Raw genomic sequence first — 21,063 nt, forward strand, 5'->3', positions numbered from 1 at the left:
GAACCACTGCTGATCCCAGCAGACAGTGTGGCACCAGCTCTTTCCTGGCTCTCATGGTGGAGATGGGGGCAGGGAAAGACCAATGGGGACTGAAGACTTAGTTGGCTCTGCCCTTGAAGATAAAAAGGAAAATAAGTAGTTCAGCCCTGGGTACAGGGATGTAAGAAGCCCAGAACAAACCAGGACACAGGAAGAAAGGAGCAGAGACTACCCTGGGTTTTAATCCTGATGCTGAGGTCAAAGGAAATGGAAAGACAAAAACCACCCTCATTCCATGAGGAATGACAGAACAGAAGAGAATGTGAACACTTGAGAGCAGCTAGCCATGGGAAGTTAATGAGCAGCAGGATCTGGGCCAACTTTCAAGAAGGTGAGCAAACTGAGGAAGAATAAGGAAGAGGGGCATACATTTAGGTCTTGGAGCCTTCCTTCTTAGGACCTCAACCCCATCCTTAAGATGGTGTTTAAGGTCCGAGTGTGGGACTGATATCACAGAAAAGAAGTCCCTACGGTTCTGAGAGGATTTCTCTACCACGTACCCAACATATTTGTCTGTTTGTTGTAGCACAATAAAGGATTTTTGCTTTGACGTTTCACTTAATCTACATATCCACAACCTTTTGGAGTCTAAAGGTCTCCCCTTTTGGTGGGAAAGGGCAGGCAGCCATTCCTCCATCCCCAACCCCCCAAATCCCCAGTCAAACCAGGCGCTCAAGGAATTACAAAGCTACTTTTAATACTTTGGGGTGAGCCCCACAGGAATAAAAAACACTGGGAAGAGGTAACCTCCTCACCCCCAGGAGTGGCCCAGGGGGAGAGAGGCTACCTGAGGGGAAGGAAGCACAAAAGGGACCCGCTGCAGACTCAGGGCAAAGGGAATGCCATCGGTGCTGGGACCTGTGAGCACTACAGGAGAAAACGCGAGCGTGGTGGGACTGGCTCCAGGCACACAGGCGAAGGGCAAGAGGGTTGGACACGAAGCCACAAAGCTACTTGGGTTCCTCCTTCTTCTCGTTTGCCTTTTTCTGCTTCTGCTGCATGATCTCCGAGTCCCTGGGGGTAGAGATGATGGGGCACTGGGAGGTACCAGAGGGCAAAAAGGACAAGATGCAGGGGGATGAAGGGCACAAAGGATAAGATGGAAGTGGATGGGACAAAATTCAGCGTGTGGCTGCTATATTCCCACCCTAGGAGAACAAGAGGAAGAGAGCTGAGGCTCAAAAGGCAATCAGTCTCTATCTGGCTTTTGCCCAAGGGGTCAGAAGTCTGGCCACACAGGCCCAAGGCTATTCTGTGCCAAGTACCACACCCAGCAACACCAGTGAGAAAGGTTGGGAGAAGGGAGGACAAATGAACTGCAAGGAGGGCCAAAAGGACTGGGCTGTCATAACCACTACTGCATTTGAAATGTGAAGTTCCCTGCCCTTGCCCTTAAGGTCAGACCCGGGGGGCACTCACAAATCAGACCGAGAGTAAGCACCAGCCCCAGTCCGTTCCTATATGGCTGTGAGCTAACAATTTAGAAGGTGAGAGGAATAAAACCCTAGAGCAAACAATGCACTCTGCCCCTCACGACTAGTCCAGATGGTAAGCCCTGAGGTAGTTCTCTTTGCTGGTACAACCCTTGGTCTAACCCAGGTCTCACCCCACCCTCCCCTCCCCTCCCTGGGGCTACCTCTGCTTGCGGGCGGCAGCAGAAAGCCCGTCATCTCGGCGCTTTCCCTTAACCGAGTCGCTCTGCTTTTTCATATTCTTCTGGCGGGCGAGCTCGCGCTGGTTACCGCCTAAAGAAAAAAGGTAAAAGGTGAGACGCGAGAGCCTTTCTGGCCACACACCGACAACCCTGTTCCCTGACCCGGGACACCAGTAGGGTCCAATACTTCATTCCCCAGGCGTCGACACGGGACCGTTTTTCAGGGCCTAGACTGCAGATTGGGCGGGGAGGGGGGGTGCGGAAGCTGCCACGGGGCAGGTCAAACTGGGAAATCGAGGGACGACAGTCCCGAGAAGCCTGCTAGAGACAAGTTTCGAATTTCGTTGCAGCATGGGGGCCCAGACAGGTGGTGGTGGTGGTGGGTGTACGTGGTATGGATCTCTGTGGGGGATGGGCAGAGATCTGGAGTAGAGGAGCTCGGGGTCCACCACAGGGGCACAGGGCTTCTCCCCACACCACGGAAGGTCTGGGAAGGGTTTTGCCTGAAGGGGCGGTGGGGGTAAGGTTCTCAAAAAGTGGCGGTGGGCGAAGGGTCGATTTCCGGGCTGCTAGGGTGAGGGTCGCTATAGACCTCTCCCAGAGAAGGGTCTCGCTGGCGAAGCCAAAAGGAGGTCAGTGCCGAGATTTGGCAGTCTTGTGCAGGGTGAAGAGGAGAAAGGGGCAAGAGAAGGGGGATTCGGTGCTCACGGGTCATGGCGACGGCAGCGGCTCCGGCCTGCCTCCGTTGCGTCCCCTCGCTCAGAACGACGTTGGAAGCCCCGCCCCTTTCTCGCAGCGTAAAGAAGTCGTCTTTTCCTCCCCGCCCCTTCGCTCCCGGACTCCGACTCCCATTGGACAGGAGTAAACACGTGGGGCCACGGGCCACGCTTGAGCCCGGACGGCTGAGAGGCGGAGGTTCGTAGGCAGAGCGCACGGCGTGGGGCGGGGCTTCCCGAGCAAGTCGTTGGGTCGGGTGGGGAGAAAGTAGGCCGGGTCACGTGGGCAGGGTGGGGGTGGAGGGGTGCGGCTGGCGATGTGGCGCTCCCGCGGGCTTGAGCACGTGACCTGGCAGAGTGACCTCATGCGGGGAAGGTTTGGGAGACAAACTCGCCCATAGGAAACCTTGGAGGGACGGAGGGCGGGGCATCTCGGCGGCGGAAATGGTCCCCCAGGTTCTTTTCGCAAGACTCTGGGGCTAAACTCTGTGGTTAGGATTCCCCACCGCTACCGAGCCACTCATGAGGACACCTGAATTCACGTACGCTGTAAAATCACGTACAGACGCAACTTCAGAAACTCCCTTCCAACCCCATTGTTCCCCCATCCAAACTCCTCCAATATGGAAATAAGCAACCACATCCTGTAGGTCCTAAAATTTGATCCTACTCTTATCGCCACGGAAGCTTTAAATATGTTGCTTGCAAGTATTGAAGGACTCCAAAGTCACAGACTGAGAGATTGGGAAATGCACATGCTATGTCCATTTCTCCCTCTAGCTTTCTCTACTACTATCTCCACCAGCCATACCTGGCTTGTAATTGGTAGTTGAATAGGGCGGGAAGATTAGACTTCCCGCTGAATTCTCATTCCCAGCACTGCTAATCTGTCTACGACTCCCTACCTATCCTGGGGAATTCACTGGATAAAGGAGAAATGCTTAGGAAATCTCACAGGAAGGGATTGGTTGTGATTTTCTCTAGCTAATGCCCATAGCAGAACTGACTTGAGGCTAGAACTTCAAACTTGCTTCTGTCTCAACGTAGCGCTAATGGGCATGCAATAAACCACATTCAGGAAATTCTCATGATTTTTGCCATATCCAAGTAATCACTACTACTTCTTGTTAAAATTTTTCGGAAGCCCCCTAGTGGCACAGTAGTTCAAGGATCTGCCTTGGAGCTGCTGTGGCACAGGCAGGTTAGATCCCTGGCCAAGAAACTTCCACATGCCTGGGGCGTGGCCAAAAAAAAAAAAAATTATATCAGTTTTAAGTGAAGAATACAGCCCAAACTTAATATTCCTTTAGTAAATTTAAAATCAGTTACTGCTTGCCCACAAACATGAAGTAACTATAAAAATAAATACAATGCAAACTATTGCCTTTGAAATGGATAGGCAATGGGATCCTGCTGTATAGCACTGGGAACTATATCAAATCACTTATGATGGAGCATGGTAATGTGAGAAAAAGAAATGTATATGTATATGTGTGACTGGGTCACCTTGCTGTGCAGTAGAAAATTGACAGAACACTGTAAACCAGCTATAATGGAAAAAATAAAAATCACTAAAATAAATACATACATGCAATGTGGAGTTCCCATTGTGGCAACAGAAACAATCCAACTACTATCCATGAGGATGCAGGTTCATTTCCTGGCCTCGCTCAGTGGATTAAGGATCCAGCTTTGCTGTGAGCTGTGGTGTAGGTCACAGACGCAGCTCCCAGCTAAGATCCTTTGTTGCTGTGAGCTGTGGTGTAGGTCACAGACGCAGCTCCCAGCTAAGATCCTTTGTTGCTGTGGCTGTGGTGTAGGCTGGCAGCTGTAGCTCCAATATGACCCCTAACTGGGAACTTCCAAATTAAATAAATGAAAAAATAAATAGATAAATACAATGAAGATTTCCCTGGTGATGAAGGGAGTTAAGGATCCAGAGTTTTTATTGCTGTGGCTCAGGTCACTGCTGTGGTGCTAGTTCCATCCCGGCCCAGGAACTTCTCAATGCTGCAGGTGCAGCCAAAAAGAAAAGAAACAGAAAATGACATTTAAAAAAAAAAAAAACTGAATAGGAGTTCCTGTCATGGCTCAGTCATTAACGAATCCGACTAGGAACCATGAGGTTGCGGGTTTGACCCCTGGCCTCGCTCAGTGGGTTAAAGATCCGGCATTGCTGTGAGCTGTGGTGTAGGCCGGCAGCTACAGCTCCAATTGGACCCCTAGCCTGGGAACGTCCATATGCCACAAGTGAGACCCTAGAAAAGACCAAAAAAAAAAAAAATGAGTAAATGAATAAATACAATGAAAATGAAATATATTATTAAATTTCTACCAGAAGAGTGTCACTATCAAAATTACTGAGCCTGGGGCCTGTCCTCGCTCTTGCTTTTTTTTTTTTTTTTTTTTTTTTTTTTGGCTGATCCCATGGCATATGGAAATTCCCAGGCCAGGACTGAACTTGTGCCACAGCGAAAAAAAAGATTTTTTTAATAAATAAATCTTAAAAGCCGCTGCAGTGACAATGCTGTATCCTTAACTCATTGTGCCACACTGGAACTTCTGCTTTCTCTTTCTTAGAGAAATTAACAAGTGTTGGAGGGGTAATAAGGCATAAGTCTTCCAAACTGAAGCTTTCTATTGACATAATCAGAAGATTGAAAAGCATTTAATTTTCATACTTTCAATGTTGCTTAATGCTATGTCTCTATACCAATTAAAATTTTTTCTCTTAGGAGTTCCCAATGTGGTGCAGTGAGTTAAGGATCCAGTGTTGCTGCAGCTGGGGTGTGGATGGAAGCTCTGGCTCAGATCCAATCCCTGGCCCAGAAACTTCCATATGCCACAGGTGTGGGCCATAAAAGAAAAAATAAAATAAAATAAAATTACTTCTCATACCACTAGTAGCATATGTCCCACATTTGGTACATACTAAATATAATAGATTAATTACATTGCTGACACACATAACAACATACAAATTCTAACTCTGCTACTTACTGGATTTGATTTTCATTTTGGACACTCATTTTCTCCATGCTTCAATTCCTTTATATGAAAAGTGCTAATTATACCTACCCCTCAATGTTGTGGAAAAGATTAATATAGATAACTTGGTATAAAGTATTTGGCCCACAATAGGCATTTAGTTAATGTCTCCTCCATCTCTTTCTTCAGTTTTAAAACTTCCTCTTCCTTCTCCAAATTCCTCTTAGCCTTAATATAGTAGCCAGTCTCAGAAATGGCCCCTAATGATCCTTCCCTCCTGGTATTCACATCCTTGTGCAGTCCTCTCCCACCCTATATCTAGTGGTCTATGTGACCACTAGAATATGGTAGAGATGATGGTTTATCACTTCTGATGCTAAAAGACAATGTAGGAGTTCCCGTCGTGGCACAGTGGTTAACGAATCTGACTAGGAACCATGAGGTTGCGGGTTCGATCCCTGGCCTTGCTCAGTGGGTTAACGATCTGGCATTGCCGTGAGCTGAGGTGTAGGTCACAGACGCGACTTGGATCCTGCGTTGCTGTGGCTCTGGCGTAGGCTGGTGGCTACAGCTCCGATTGGACCCCTAGCCTGGGAACCTCCATATGCCATAGGAGCAGCCCAAGAGATAGCAAAAAGACAAAAAAAAAAAAAAAAAAAAGACAATGTAGCATCTGCTTTCCTTTCTCTCTTGGATCACTGGCTCAGGGAGACCAGGCTGCCATGTTATGAGATGCCCATATGGTAAAGAACTGTGACGGCTGGCCAACAGCCTAGGGGCAGAGAAAATACCTTCACTTAAACTAGCACAGGGAATTCCCATAGTGGCTCCACAGAAACAAATCTGACTAGTATCCAAGAGGATGCAGGTTCAGTCCCTAGCCTTGGTCAAAATAAGGATCCGGCATTGCCACACGCTGTGGTGTGGGTCACAGACGTGGCTCGGATCCCGCGTTTCTGTGGCTGTGGCATAGGCCAGCAGCTGCAGCTCTGATTCAACCCCTAGCTTGGGAACTTCCATATGCCATAGGTGCAGCCCTAAAAAGACAACAAATAAATAAACAAATAAAACAAATAACTAGACAGGATCCTGCTGTGGCACAAGGGGATCAGCAGCATCTTGGGAGCACTGGAACGTGGGTTTTATCCCCAGCTGGCACAGTGGGTTAAGGATCCAGCATTGCCACAGTTGCAGATTGGGTCGAGACTGCAGCTCAGATCTGATCCCCGGCCTGGGAGTTCCATATGCCACAAGGTGGCTCAATATGAAATAAATTAATAAACAAATTTAGCACAGAGTTAAGAGTTAGCAAATAGGGAAACAAAAAGACAATTTACAGAATGAGAGAAAATAGTTTCAAATGATGCAACTGACAAGGGCTTAATCTCTAGAATATACAAGCAACAGCAAAAAAGCCAACAACCCAATGAAAAGATGGACAAAAGACCTGAACATTTTTCCAAGGAAGAGGTACAGATGGCCAACAAGCACATGAAAAAATGCTCAACATCGCTGATTATTAGAGAAATGCAAATCAAAACTACCATGAGATACCACCTCACACCAGTCAGAATGGCCATCATTAACAAGTCCACAAATAACAAGTGCTGGAGGGGGTGTGGAGAAAAGGGAACCCTCCTGCACTGTTGGTGGGAATGTAAGCTGGTACAACCACTATGGAAAACAGTATGGAGATGCCTTAGAAAGCTATACATAGATACCACATGACCCAGCAATCCCACTCTTGGGCATATATCTGGACAAAACTTTCCTTTAAAAAGACACATGCACACGCATGTTCATTGCAGCACTATTCACAATAGGCAAGACATGGCAACAACCCAAATGTCCATCGACAGATGATTGGATTAGGAAGATGTGGTGTATATACACAATGGAATACTACTCAGCCATAAAAAAAAACAAAATAATGCCATTTGCAGCAACATGGATAGAACTAGGACTCTCATACTGAGTGAAGTAAGTCAGAAAGAGAAAGGCAAATACCATATGATATCACTTAGATCTGGAATCTGATGTAAGGCACAAATGAACCTTTCCACAGAAAAGAAACTCATGGACTTGGAAAACAGACTTGTGGTTGCCAAGGGAGGGGGGGAGGGAGTGGGGTGGTTGGGGAGCTTGGGGTTAATAGATGCAAAATATTGCCTTTGGAATGGATTATCAATGAGATCCTGCTGTGTAGCACTGGGAACTATGTCTAGTCACTTATGATGGAGCATGATAATGTGAGAAAATAGAATGTGTACATGTATGTGTAACTGGGTCACCATGCTGTACAGTAGGAAAAAAAATGTATTGGGGAAATAACTATTAAAAATAATTTTAAAAAAAAGAAGAATCTATCTAAGAAAAAAAAAAAGAGCAAATAAATTAGAGAAAATGGGGACCCAAGGCTTTGAAGCAGAGAAGGAAGTGAGGCAGGATTTAAGGACTCCACATATAAAATGTTCCTTTGTGGAGCAGCAGAAACAAATCCACCTAGGTACCATGAGGTTTTGGATTCCATCCCTGGTCTCGCTCAGTGGGTTGAGGATCCAGCATTGCTGTGAGCTGTGGTGTAGTTCACAGACATGGCTCAGATCTGATGTTGCTGTGGCTCTGGCGTAGGCCAGCAGCTACAGCTTCAATTAGACCCCTAGCCTGGGAATCTCCAAATGCCGCGGGTACAGCCCTAAAAAGCAAAAATAAAGTAAAATTAAAAAAAAAAATGAGAAGATGAGGAAACTGGACTTTTTTTTTTTTTTTTTTTTTGTCTTTTTAGGGCCGCATCTGCGGCATATGGAGGTTCCCAGGCTAGGAGTCTAATCAGAGCTACAGCCGCCGGCCTACACCACAGCCACAGCAACACCAGATCTGAGCCACGTCTGCGACCCACACCAGAGCTCATGGCAATGCCGGATCCTCAACCCACTGAGTGAGGCCAGGGATCGAACCTACCACCTCATGGGCCTAGTCGGATTCGTCTCCATTGTGCCACGCCGGGAACTCCAGGAAACTGGACTTAAGGGGTGAGGACATCATCTGAAGACCTACAACAAAATGACCACTGTTTATAAAAGAATATGGACTATCTGGCTTCCCAGCCCCAGGTTCCCATAGGTCCCCTTATGTGTAGAGACCAGAGAACCAGTTCCGTGGAGCTAGTCAGAGATAGTGAAATAGTGCAGGATGAAGCAGCAAGTTCTCTTTGGCACCTGCTACCTCTGTCAACTCCAGCAGCTCAGGTGAGTGAGAGAATGGAATAATCCTGTAACCAGTCTCCTCTTGTTAGCTCACCCCACTCTATCCCTATGCTCAAGAATCTGATTCTGGAGTTCCCATCGTGGCGCAGTGGTTAACGAATCCAACTAGGAACCATGAGGTTGCGGGTTCGGTCCCTGCACTTGCTCAGTGGGTTAACGATCCGGCGTTGCCGTGAGCTGTGGTGTAGGTTGCAGATGCGGCTCGGATCCTGTGTTGCTGTGGCTCTGGTGTAGGCCGGTGGCTACAGCTCCGATTGGACCCCTAGCCTGGGAACCTCCATATGCCATAGGAGCGGCCCAAGAAATAGCAAAAAGACAAAAATAAAAATAAAAAAATTAAAAAAAAAAGAATCTGATTCTGATCCTAACAGAACCTAGACTGGTTGCCACACCTCTAGTCTAATTTTTTCAGGAGTTGCCAAATCATTCATTCATTCTTTCAACAAATATTCATTGTGTCATGCACCATGTGCTAACTATTGTATTAGTCATCAGGTAAACTGAGTGATGAATAAAACATGCATATTGCCCTACACATGGAAAGTATAGTGTAGAGAAGAAACCTATCTCTCTCTATATATAATACATATGTATATGCATTTCTGTGTGTATATGTCTATATCTGGATATAGCTATATATATATATAAGCAAATTGAGTGTGATAATTACTATAAAAAATGAACAGATTTTACGCAAGGATGATATTCAAAATATTTAACAGGACACACAGCATCAAAACAGATGTCAGTATAATCTGAATGAAGACCATCTGTGAACAATTCTTCTACCTGTCCTGGTAAGAAATTGTAGCACTACTGGTTCTATGAAGGGAGTATACTTGGAGACCCTAAATTTGATTAGATAAATGAGCGAGTGACAGTTGAGCTGAGGCAAAAAGAGGAGTCAGCCAGGCCAAGGAGGGGTAGGTAGGCAGGGAGAACATTTCAGAAGAGGAAACAGCATGTGTGATGTCCCTAAGGCCCTGCTCCCCAGGCCATCCCATCAAGCCACAAAGTTAGTGGATAGGTAAGAGGCAAGTCACTAACACAAAGTGCGCATGGTATGAAACTAGGTCAGGAAGTAGGTAGGGTACTGATTTGATCTGAGTCACTACTGCAAATCCACTACTAGCTAACACTGAGTGCTTATTAAGTATAGCAAGTGTACTTTTGTTATTTGAACCTTACACTGACCTTCTGAGGTGTCATGATCCCCTTTCTACCAAGATTTAGAGACTTTGGTACAGGCAGGTTAAATAACTTTCTCAAGGAAGCCCAGATAATAAAGGGTGGGGCTGAGAGTCTAACCCAACAAGTGCTCTTCATCAGCAAGTTGTAGATTTTGAAGAGATCACTCCATAGGAGGAAACTGAATCAGAGCAGGTAAATGGAAATAGAGAGAGCAGTCAGGAGGCGATCACAGAAATGCAGGATCCCAGGCTTAATTGGGTAACAGATAATCAAAATGAAGTTTAGGCCAGTTTGGGCAAAAAAAGGGAATTTGTTGACTTACATAAGCAAACTAGGGGATGACTGACTGTGGGGGAAACTAAAACCACTGACAGGGTGATACTCTGCTTTATTTTCTAAGATCCAGATCCCTTGGCATGATAGGAAATGGTCACCAATGTCCCTGCCCTGGAATCTCAAAGCATGTCCAAGAAAGAGGGTCTGAGCCTGTTCCTTTACCTTCAGTTTTTAAAATCCCAGGACAGGGCTCTGATGGGGAAGGAAATGGGTTTATTTTAAAAAGGGAGTTTGTTCCCCAGAAAAAGGAGGATGCTAGACAGATAAAAGATGTCCACTACATCATGAAACAGAAGATAGCCACTTGGACTGAGATGGTGGCAGCAGAAATGACAAAAATATGCAGCTTCAAAATCTATTTTGGAGTTCCTTCGTGGCTCAGTGGGTTAAGGATCTGGAGGTATCACTGCTGTGGCAAAGATTCTAACCCTAACAGCCATAGCAACCCTGGCCAGAAACTTTTGCATGCCATGGACATGGCCAGAGAAAAAAAGAAAGAAAGAAAGAAAAGAACAAAATCTACTTTGAAGATTCAGTTAGATAGGGAGATATTATTGATTCCTGGGTTCATTCATATTCTTCATCAAATGTGAAAGTGTATACCTATTAAGGGCCAGACACCTCTAGGCACTGGGTATACAGTGGCATGGTCCCTGACTTTATGAAGTTAACAATTTACTGGAAGAGAACTTATGATTCACAACTAAGCCAAACCAAATAACATAAAATTACAACTTATGTTAAGTGGTAAACGAGAAGCAAAAATTCAAGGATGATGAATAGTGGGAGAGATTTACTGCTGTGATGACATTTAAACTGAGGCCTGGGGAGTTTCCTGGTGGTCTAGTGATTAGGACACGGTGCTTTCACTGCTGTGGCCCAGGTTCAATCCCAGTTCTGGGAACTGAGATCCCACATCAAGCTGCTGCATACTGTGGCCAAAAAAATAAAAATAAACTGAGACCTGGAGCCAGTTGTAGGAAAAGTAGAACAGAGTTTCCAGAAGTACAGTTGAATTCCAAACATTTATAACATACCTCCTTTTTTTTTTTTTTTTTTGGCTTTTTAGGGCTGCACTTTCAGCATATGGAGGTTCCCAGGCTAGGAATCTAATCAGAGCTACGTTTGCCAGCCTAAACCACAGCCACAGCAATCACAGATCTGAACTGCATATGCAACCTACACCACAGCTCACTGCAATGCTGGATCCTTAACCCACTGAGCAAGGCCAGGTATCAAACCTGCAACCTCATGGTTCCTAGTCAAATTTGTTTCCACTGGGCCACGACAGGAACTCCCACATCCCTCCTTTATCAAGGAAGAACAACATAGTTTTAGGAAATTCTTTCCCTCTTCCCTATATTCCAAGTGTGGCCCTAAATGGCTAAGTTAATAAAAGTAAATTCATCAGTTTTTCATTTTTTTTTTTTGTTTGTTTTGTTTTGTTTTTTAGTATTTCTAGGGCCGTATCCGTGGCATATGGAGGCTCCCAGGCTAGGGATCCAATTGGAACTGTAGCCGCCGGCTTACACCACAGCCATAGCAACATGGGATGTGAGCCGCGTCTGCAACCTACATCACAGGTCACAGCCACACCCGGATCCTTAACCCATTGAGGGAGGCCAGGGATCGAACCCAAGTCCTCATAGATGCTAGTCAGGTTCGTTAACTGCTGAGCTATGACAGGAACTCCAAATTCATCTCTCTTCCTATTTATTGGCTCAGGAACTGCTGACTAAATCAATTATTGCATGATATTCACCTGGTGACAATTATTGGTTCAGGAATTAGCATGTGACCTAAATTGGCCTGATCAGACCAAAGGGAAGGAATTTTGTTCCATTGTGAGGAGAGGGATAGTGCTCCATCCCACTGACTTGAATAAGGATGCACATAGCTCCTACTGCTTTTGGCTTCTGTAACTTAAAGGACAAGCCTGAAGTTGAAGCAAAGTTAGTGGCAGAAGGAAACTTGGTGTTTTGGGAGCCACTGGTACATCAACTGTAACATTTCTTCTCTCTCTGAACTTCCTGCTATGAGAACCACCATATTTGGTTTTTGTATTTTTTTTTTCTTTCTTTTTAGGGCCTTACTGTGGCATATGGAAGTTCCCAGGCTAGGGGTCGAATCGGAGATGCAGTTGCAGTTTACACCACAGCCACAGCAATGCCAGATCTGAGCTACATTTACCACCTACACCACAGCTTACAACAATGCTGGATCCTTAACCCACTGAGCAAAGCCAGGAATTGAGATTGCATCCTCATGGATACTAATCAGGTTCTTAACCTACTTAGTCACAATGGGAAGTCTCAATCAATCTCTTCTTGAAACAATTTTTTCACCTGGCTTTCAGGACACTCTCCTATTCTTCCTTCCTCACTGGCCATGGCCTTTCAATAGCCTTTGCTTTTCTTCCCCTGACTTATTTTTAGAGATTGGAGTGCCCCAGGGTATAATCCTTTAGGCTCTTCTCTTTCTTCCTGCGTGAGCTCATCCAGTTTCATGGCTTTAAATACCATCTATATGTTTAGTACTGCCAAGTTTACATCTCTAGTCCAGACATCCTTCACCATCTGTAAACTTGTATATACAACAGTGTGCTCCATATTCCCATGTGGATTCTAATAGCCAACTCTACATGTTCAGAACTAACCCTGTTCTACTGGCAGTGTTCCCTACTTCAGTTGATCACAATTTCATCCTTCTAGTTGTTCTGAGCAAAAATCCTAGAGTCAGTCTTTTTTTGCTTTTTAGGGCTGCACCCACAGCATATGGAGGTCACAGGAGGTCGAATCTGAGCTACAGCTGCTGGCCTACACAACAGCAGCTTGGGATCTGAGCCTTGTCTGTGGCCTACACCACAGCTCATGGCACCCCCGGATCCCTAACATACTAAGAGAGGCCAGGGATTGAACCTGAATCCTCATGGATACTAGTCAGATTCATTTCTGCTGCGCCACAACAGGAACTCCCTTAGAATCATGCTTGATGCCATTTCTCTCTGATATACTATATTCAATATATCAGGGAATCCTGTCAGAACTACTGTAAATATGTCCAAAAACTTATCCCTTCTCCCACATCTGACCCCGGTGCAAGCTGCCACCATCTCTAGCTTGGATTGCTGCAGTGATCTCCAAACAGGTCATACTGCTTTTATCCTTGTCCCCTACAGTCTATTCTTAACAGCAACCAGAGTGATTCTTTAAAAATAGAAGTGACTTCATGTTACTCCTCTGCTCAAAACCCTGCAAAGACTCCCCATTTCACTCCAAGTAAAAGCGAAAGTCCTTTCAATGGCCCATAAAGGCCTTCACAACCCAATTCACCCCTGCTTCTTACCTTCTTAACTTCATCTCTTGCTATTCTCCCCCTCACTTACTCCCCCTCACTTACTTTCCTACTGTTAAACCAGCCTCAACTTTGCCTCATCCATTCCAGGCACACTTTTGACTTACAAAGTTTGCACTGGCTAGTTAGTCCCTCTGCCTGGAAAACATTTCCTTCAACTGTATTGCTTGGCTAATGCCCTCATTTCCTTTAGGACATGGCTCAGATTTCGTCTTCTCCAGGTCTTCCCTGACCACATTGCTTAATACACAGTCAATCCTTTCCACCCTCCGCTCCTTCCTCTTCCAAACCCTCTTACTTTCTCTATTTTTTTTTTTTTATATAGCTCTTATCACTTTTTTTTTTTTTTCTTGGTCATGCCCACAGCACACATTCTCAGGCTAGGGATCAAACCCATACCACAGCAGTGACAATGCCAGATTTTTAACCACTAGGCCATCAGGGAACTCCTCTTATCACCTTTTTTTTTTTTTTTTTGGTCTTTTTAGGGCAGCACCTGTGGCATATGGAGGTTCCCAGGCTAGGGATCAAATTGGAGCTTCAGCTGCCGGCCTGTGCCACAATCACAGCCAAGTCAGATCCAAGTCACATCTGCAGCCTACACCACAGCTCATGGCAACGCTGGATCCTTAATCCACCAAGTGAGGCTAGGTATTGCACCTGCATGTTCATGGATGCTGGTCAGATTTGTTTCCACTGAGCCACGATGGGAACTCCCTCTTATCACCTTTTAACATTCTATCTACCTATCTATCTATCCATCTATCTATCCATATTTTTCCTTTTTAAATTTTTTTTAAGGCCACACCTGCAGCATATGTAAGTTCCTGGGCTAGGGGTTGAATGGGAGCTGCAGCTGAGGCCTACACCATAGCCACAGCAACACCAGATCTGAGCTGCATCTGCAACCTACACAGCAGCTTGCAGCAATGCCAGATGCTTAACCCACTGAGTGAGGCCAGGGATCGAACCCACATCCTCAGGGACACTATGATTGCTTCTTAATGTGCTGAGCCACAACAGGAACTCCATACACTATATTTCTTATGTTTATTTCTTCATTGCCTTTCTGGTGCCTCCTTCCCCTCTAGTATATAAGCTCTCTCAAAACAAGAATCTGTTCACTGATGTATCCCAAGGATCTCATGGTGTTAAGTACAATAAATATTTGCTGAACAAATGAATAAAAAATATGGATAATAATACCTACTCTGAAAAGTTATTGAGGAGTTCCCTTGTGGCTCAGTAGGTTAAGGATCTGGTGTTATTGCTGCAGCTTGGGTCACTGCTGTGGCTCAGGTTTGATCACTGGCCTGGGAATTTCCACATGCGGTGGGTGTGGCCAAAAAGAAAAAAGAAAAATAAAAAGTTATTGTAGGGATTAAATAACATACAGAGATCTTGACAACACAGTGGGTGGATCCCAACAAATGTTAGATCCCTACCTTCCTTCTCTCTTCCCCAAATATCTTCCCTAGTTGCCTCTTACAGTCCTGCTCCTTCCCTCCTCTCCAGAAATTTTCACCATTCTAGTCTCTTCTTTGAGCTTAAATCCAAGAAAATCCACCAAAAGGCCATAGATGCACAGATTCATCTGAGACCTGGGAGACCAGCTTTACCCATTGCCACAAGTGTTTCCCGTATTGGGAAATTGTCACCCAGAGAAGCAGATAGCCTGAAGAGATGGGTAGGTAAATGTTTTTCTTGTTAGAGCTGGATTTAAAAGTCAACTTTATTGAGGGATAATTTACACACATTAAAATATATATATATATATTTTAGTGTACAATTGGATGAGTTTTGACAAATACATAAATAACTTGGGGTGAAGGGCATTAAGGTCATCTGGGATTATGCCAGTCCAGGGATTTAGCAGAGGTTTCCTGGCTAGGAAAGAAAACAACACCAAGGCTCTTGGGATATATATCTAAACAGGGACAAGTGGAGGCAACAAGGGACAACACGAGATTGGTCCTGGGGTCTCAGTGCACCAGGATCTGGACCTCCTCAACGTCTGGCAACTTCGTGGCCCCTCTTGGTCCTCCTGAGGGAGTGAGCCAGCTCCCTTTCACACCAGTCTCCACCAATCTCACGTGTATAGGCCAGGAGGGGATACCTAGGGCTGAGTAAACCCTCTCCTTTGCCCCGGAATTCTCCTGCCCTCAATCACGGCCCCCATCTCTGCCCACAGACTGGGGGCGGGGGGTGCACTCCGGCTTGCGGCAGCCAAGCTTCTCCGCTGCCACAACACCCACAGGGCCAGATTTCCTCTCCATCTTAGTTAGAAACCGGCTTCGGGTCCGCAGCAGTGCAGCGGCGGGGGAGAAAAGCAAAAGGGCTGCGCCCGATTTTGGCTTCGGGAATCCCCCTTCGGTTCAGCCATCCTCTCGTCCTCGGGGGCTCTTGGCGCGATCAGCTGAGCCAGCCCAGCAACCAGGCGCTTTCTTCCGCCCCTTTGCATCTAAAACCCTCTAGGAGTTGCAGGTTTAGCTTCACTTAGAGACCTACGACTCTGAGTTCAGGATAGGTGGAAAAACTGAGGCAGGGCTGTGGACTGTAGCAGTGAGGGGCAAGAAGCTGGCCGTAGACTTTCTTCCCAGAACCCGGAGAGCCCCTTCCAAAAGCCCAAAGAGGTGCATGCCAATCCAAGGGGAAACCGCTGGGGTCCGCGCTTACATCTGAAGAGGGAAGCACCGCCCACGCGGCTGGGAAATCTCAGGAGTGGCGCTGGCTGTGGGTGGGGCCGGGGGTGGGGTCCTGGCGGAGGGCGGGGCCGACCTGGGCTACCGGGTGTGCCAGCCTAGCCGTGCACAGCGGAGGTGGTGGTGGCCCTCGTCTGTGGCTCCCGTTCTACTTGCGCTGGACCTCACAGCTATGGAGGGACCCCAGGAGCTTCTGAGTGGGAAGCTCCGGCTCTGCTTCACCCCTGCTGCCCGGACCAGCCTCCTGCTGCTCAGACTCAACGACGCTGTGCTGCGAGCGTTGCAGGAGTGTCAGCGGCAACAGGTACGGTCGGCCCCTGGCCCCATCCTCTCTAGCTCCCACCCCTCGGAAGATAGGGCCTCAGCCCGCGCGACCCTGGAGGAGGGACCTGGGGATAGTCAGCAGCATCCCCAGGCTCCCTGCTTCCCCACCCCTTCAAAGTGAAGCCCCAGAGGCAGGTCCCCTAACCCCACCCCCAACCCTGAACACCCGACGCCGGATCCTGGGGACGCTGCTTCACCTGCGCTTAGCTCGCATCTTTGCTTTCCCCGCAGGTTCGTCCAGTGATTGCTTTCCAGGGCAGCCGAGGGGTAAGTGCGGGCCTGGGTGTGTGGAGGTGGAGTGCTGGGAGAAACAGACGTGGGCGCCAGGATGGTACCGTCAGGGCGGGAGGCTGAGAGGAGTCACGGTCTGAAGAAGTTTCGAGAACTGAACCCCAAATGGGGCGAGGGGGCTGCTGGGGTTGTGGTCCCAAGAGGCTTCGGTTGAAGAGACTGCGTCGTCTCAGCCTCCTGAGGACTCAGGCCCAGCTGCACCTGGTGAGCTAACGAGTCCCGTGGGACCCATCTTCAGACTTAGGCGGGCTCAGGGAGAAACGGCATTGGCAAGACGGGGAGGAACTAACTTTCATGGGGTTTACGGTCTCCTTTCACCCACAGTATCTGAGGCTCCCAGGCCCTGGCTGGTCCTGCCTCTTTTCCTTCACAGTGTCTCAGTGTAACCAGGAGGGTCCTGGTGGTGGCTTGGACCTTGTGTGCCAACGCTTAGTCAGGTAAGGGGGAACAGGTAGCAGGTAAGAGTTTATGGAAAGTCCGGGAAGGGGATGTCCAGAGGCGTGTAAAAGAAAGTTCTCCACTCCCTTGGTTGTTTTTTTGTTTGTTTGTTTTGTTTTTCCGCCATTGCTTTCCAGATCTGGGCCTAGCCGCCTCCACTGCCTGGGTTCACTCAGGGAGCGTCTCACTATTTGGGCAGCCATGGATTCTATCTCAGCTCCATCTTCAGTTCGGAGACACAACCTGACTGAAGATGCCAGAGATCATGAGAGCTGGCGGAATGTGGAAGACTATTCTGGAGGAGACACAGTTTCAGAGCCACAGATGGCACTAGAAAGGGTGAGGCCAGAAACAGAAGGGAGTTGGGATAAGGTGGAGCAAATCCTGAAGCCCAGGGAACTGAGTGCCCCTGCCACTTTCCCTGCCAGGTGCCAGCTCCCCTGGCAAGCAGCCAAGGACAGTCACTCCCAGGATCCTCAAGGGAACACATGGCACAGTGGGAACTGAGGTACTTGGGGCAGGTTGGGACTAACCTGGGAAGCCTTGGTATTGTCTTCCTCATCTCCACCCTGAATGCTCTAATAAGAGATCTAGCCGTACCTCCTATCCTGGGCTTCAGCTCTCCCATTCCAAATATCCTAGGAACCAAACCCATCTTCCAAACAGAGAGCTTGATCAGGCACTGCCTTCATCTGCTAGCCAGAAACATCTGGACAAGGTAAGTTGTAATTGCAAGGGTTTTTCAAGGAGAGCTAGGTCCAATGAGGCTAAGATTTAAAAATTGGGAGACTTCATTTTCATGCTTCCAGAGCTCATTATGTGGAAGTAATTTTCAAAATAGCGGTAGGAGGCTTCTGGCTTACTGTTCCTGTGACAGAGATATTTTGCCCAACAGAAACGGCCAGCACCTGCAGGTACTGTAGAACAAAAAGAAAAGAGGCTCAGAACTCTGCCGCTAGCTCCAAGTCCTCTACAAGGGCTGCCCAGGCACAACCTACAGGAGGTAGAAGATTGGGAGCAAGAAGATAAAGGTGAAGATATGGGTGCCAGGCTGGAGGATAGTCCCTCAGTTCAAGCAGGTGAGTTAGTGAGAAGAGGGTGAAACTGCAATAGCAGTGGGTGGTGGTGGGGAGCCTATCATCACTTTCATGTCTTGCTTCCTTTCTAGACTCTGAATCCCCAAGCCCCGAAGAGGTACCAGATTACCTCTTGTGAGTGCCCTGCCATTTCCAATTTGATCAAGCTTTTTGCCTGAGATATTAAGATAAACTTCCTGGGAGCTGGAAGCTTTGGGGGGTAATGATATTGAAGGTGACAACTCTCTGTTCCTGGCAGGCAATACAGGGCCATCCACAGTGCAGAACAGCAACAGGCTTATGAGCAGGACTTTGAGATAGACTATGCTGAATACCGTATCCTGCATGCTCGTGTTGGGGCTGCAAGCCAAAGGTTCATAGAGTTGGGAGCAGAGCTGAAGAAAGTTCAGAGAGGAACTTCAGAACACAAGGTAAGGTTTGGACCCAGGCTGGCTTTCAAGCTCTACTGGCTCTAAACTCCCTACTAAGTGCCCATAGGCCTGTTTGTTTAAGGACCAAAGTGACAAGGAGGGCTGTTTCAAGAGAAAAATTAGTCTGGATAATTTGGTAGAATGTGAAGTTACTTCCCTCTCCAGCAAAACTGGAGATTTTGTTTTTTTTTCTCAAGGTTAAACTTGGTGCTAACATTTTGTTTCAGGTGCTGGAAGAAAAGATAATCCAGGAATATAAAAAGTTCAGGAAGGTAAGGCCAGGCCTGGGAATGGTAGCAAGAAGGTGGAACTGGCTTTTTTTTTTTTTTTTTTTCTTTTGACATGGATGTTTTTCCTCTGCAGCGGTACCCAGGTTACAGGGAAGAAAAGAGCCGCTGTGAGTACCTGCATCAGAAATTGTCCCACATTAAAGGTCTCATCCTGGAGTTTGAGGAAAAGAACAGGGGCAGCTAAAGCTGTCAGAGGGGTCTTTACCTTCTGCCCAGTGTGATATGAAGGAACAAAGCAGCTATCAACTAGAGTGCAACTGTCTGCTCTTCTTATTGCTGAGTCAGTGGTGGAAAGCAGGAGAACTACTCTAGGTTCTTAAGGTTTGGTTTTCATTACTGCCATACTTAAAAATTTTAGGGCATAGAATGACAGTTGTGCCCAGGAGATTAGGAAAAGTGGAAGAGGCTTGGCTTCTCCACCTTTAGTTCAACCAAGTCATTTTCAAATCCTGAAAAATGACACCATTTTCAAGACAAGATACCTTGAGAATATTAGAATTTACCCGATGTTTTCTCTTAATGATGAGAAATTTCGGTTAAAGAGCTAAAAGGAACTTGTAATACAACTGACTATAATGGGGAAGGGCGTGGGTGTTGCCCATGTACTGAAAGTGAACTGATTTACAAACATGGCTAAAAATTAAAACTGATTGCTTCTATGTCCTTTGTACAAGTTTGTTTTCCTTAAATCTTCCAAGGCAATGGTTCTCTGGCTGTGTATCTGAACCACTTCTGGGGCTTCCTAAAAAATTAGATTCCCAGATCCCAAGCCCAGGTCTTAAGAATTAGAAATCTCCAAGATTATGGTTAAACATCTTTACTTTTTCAAAGCAGTGTGGATGATCCTGATAAATACTTTAGCATGAAGCTCCACCAAATCTCTTATAATTGGCAACTAGAGATTATAGCAGGAATAAAGTTCTCCTTTTCTAAAGGTGGCGACTGAAGGTCACCTATAAGTAGGGCTCCTATCTGGAATTATCCAGTAACTGAAAACTGCAACCATAGATAGGATTTGTATTTACCCACAAAAAGTAAGAGGAAAATGGTTCATTGAACCAAAGATTACACCAGTACTATCCTTTTAGTTCTTCACTGTTGCATGAGAAAGTGGATGTTTCACTCACAACCAGAAATCATATACTGCCTTTCCAAGTTCCCCTAGAGGGAGAAGTTAATGGCCACACCCTGGGCTTTGGGAGAGAGAGCTGCAGTCAGTAGTGTCAGCAATTCCTGAAACAACTTGGATGGAACCCCAAAACTGATGCCACACCCATACAAGGGCATTTCTGGGCATAGAATAGCCCTTGGGAGGTATGAACGTGCTCAGCTGCACAGCAAGGATAAACAGCAACCTGTCCTTAGGATGTAGGCAGGCCAGAAACAGCCCATAAGAAAAGTCCCACCTCTTCCAATCATCATGCTAGGGGCCTGGGCAATAAATACTAAAGATAGATTAAATTTGGAGAGGATTTACAGGTGATAATAATGGACCCAGTACAGTACAGCTATACTGACTACTATGGTAGTCACGAGACCTACATGTGACTAAAGAAAATTTAAATGGTTCTGGCTACATATCAAATGCTCAGTAGTTACAGGTATTAAATAATGAACGATTGTAGAACATTATTGTGTAAAGTTCTGTTGGACAGTGCTGGTCTAGAGAACCTTTGGTTCCCCACCTCATGCAGAAAAGACAGTATAAAGGGGGCTCATTTATTGTCACTGTTCCAAATGTACAAAAAAAATTAGAAAATAACCCCCAACTCAATTCCCCCCACCCCCACAACATTTCCCCCAACACAAATAATTTTTCCCAAAACCACAAACATAAACTGGTTCTGGTATTTTCATAAACAGTGCAGCTAAGAAACAGTTTAGAGAAAATTTAACAGGATTCAGATTATATCCATTCTGTCCTCTCAGCCCTGAGAGGTTAAGAATCCCAGATGGGTCCCAGTCCT

General features: G+C 46.5%; 2 protein-coding genes across 2 annotated transcripts; one reads left to right on the plus strand and one right to left on the minus strand.

Moving 5' to 3' along the window:
• SERF2 (small EDRK-rich factor 2) lies at window positions 712–2,470 on the minus strand. The gene is made up of 3 exons (NM_001190206.1): window positions 2,402–2,470; window positions 1,676–1,784; window positions 712–1,053 (listed from the first exon to the last, which is right to left on the minus strand). Exons 1-3 carry the CDS (start codon window positions 2,406–2,408, stop codon window positions 990–992), a joined length of 180 nt encoding a protein of 59 aa, NP_001177135.1. The 5' UTR covers window positions 2,409–2,470; the 3' UTR covers window positions 712–989.
• ELL3 (elongation factor for RNA polymerase II 3) lies at window positions 16,309–19,755 on the plus strand. The gene is made up of 11 exons (XM_001928143.3): window positions 16,309–16,550; window positions 16,802–16,837; window positions 17,186–17,298; window positions 17,437–17,638; window positions 17,728–17,807; window positions 17,942–18,017; window positions 18,195–18,378; window positions 18,468–18,510; window positions 18,635–18,806; window positions 19,034–19,078; window positions 19,170–19,755. Exons 1-11 carry the CDS (start codon window positions 16,419–16,421, stop codon window positions 19,278–19,280), a joined length of 1,194 nt encoding a protein of 397 aa, XP_001928178.1. The 5' UTR covers window positions 16,309–16,418; the 3' UTR covers window positions 19,281–19,755.

The sequence above is a fragment of the Sus scrofa genome, chromosome 1 (assembly GCF_000003025.6).
Source record: "Sus scrofa isolate TJ Tabasco breed Duroc chromosome 1, Sscrofa11.1, whole genome shotgun sequence".
NCBI classification, from domain to species: Eukaryota; Metazoa; Chordata; class Mammalia; order Artiodactyla; family Suidae; genus Sus; species Sus scrofa.

What these genes read in the sequence shown, in the direction of transcription:
- SERF2 (NM_001190206.1), bottom strand. An exon ending in GCTGCCGCCCGCAAGCAGAG is followed by an intron (nt 1,054 to 1,675) that starts GTAGCCCCAGGG and finishes CTCTACCCCCAG; the next exon opens with GGACTCGGAGATCATGCAGC.
- ELL3 (XM_001928143.3), top strand. Translation starts at nt 16,419, where the DNA reads ATGGAGGGACCCCAGGAGCTTCTGAGTGGGAAGCTCCGGCTCTGCTTC. An exon ending in CACAGATGGCACTAGAAAGG is followed by an intron (nt 17,639 to 17,727) that starts GTGAGGCCAGAA and finishes TTTCCCTGCCAG; the next exon opens with GTGCCAGCTCCCCTGGCAAG. An exon ending in AATATAAAAAGTTCAGGAAG is followed by an intron (nt 19,079 to 19,169) that starts GTAAGGCCAGGC and finishes TTTCCTCTGCAG; the next exon opens with CGGTACCCAGGTTACAGGGA.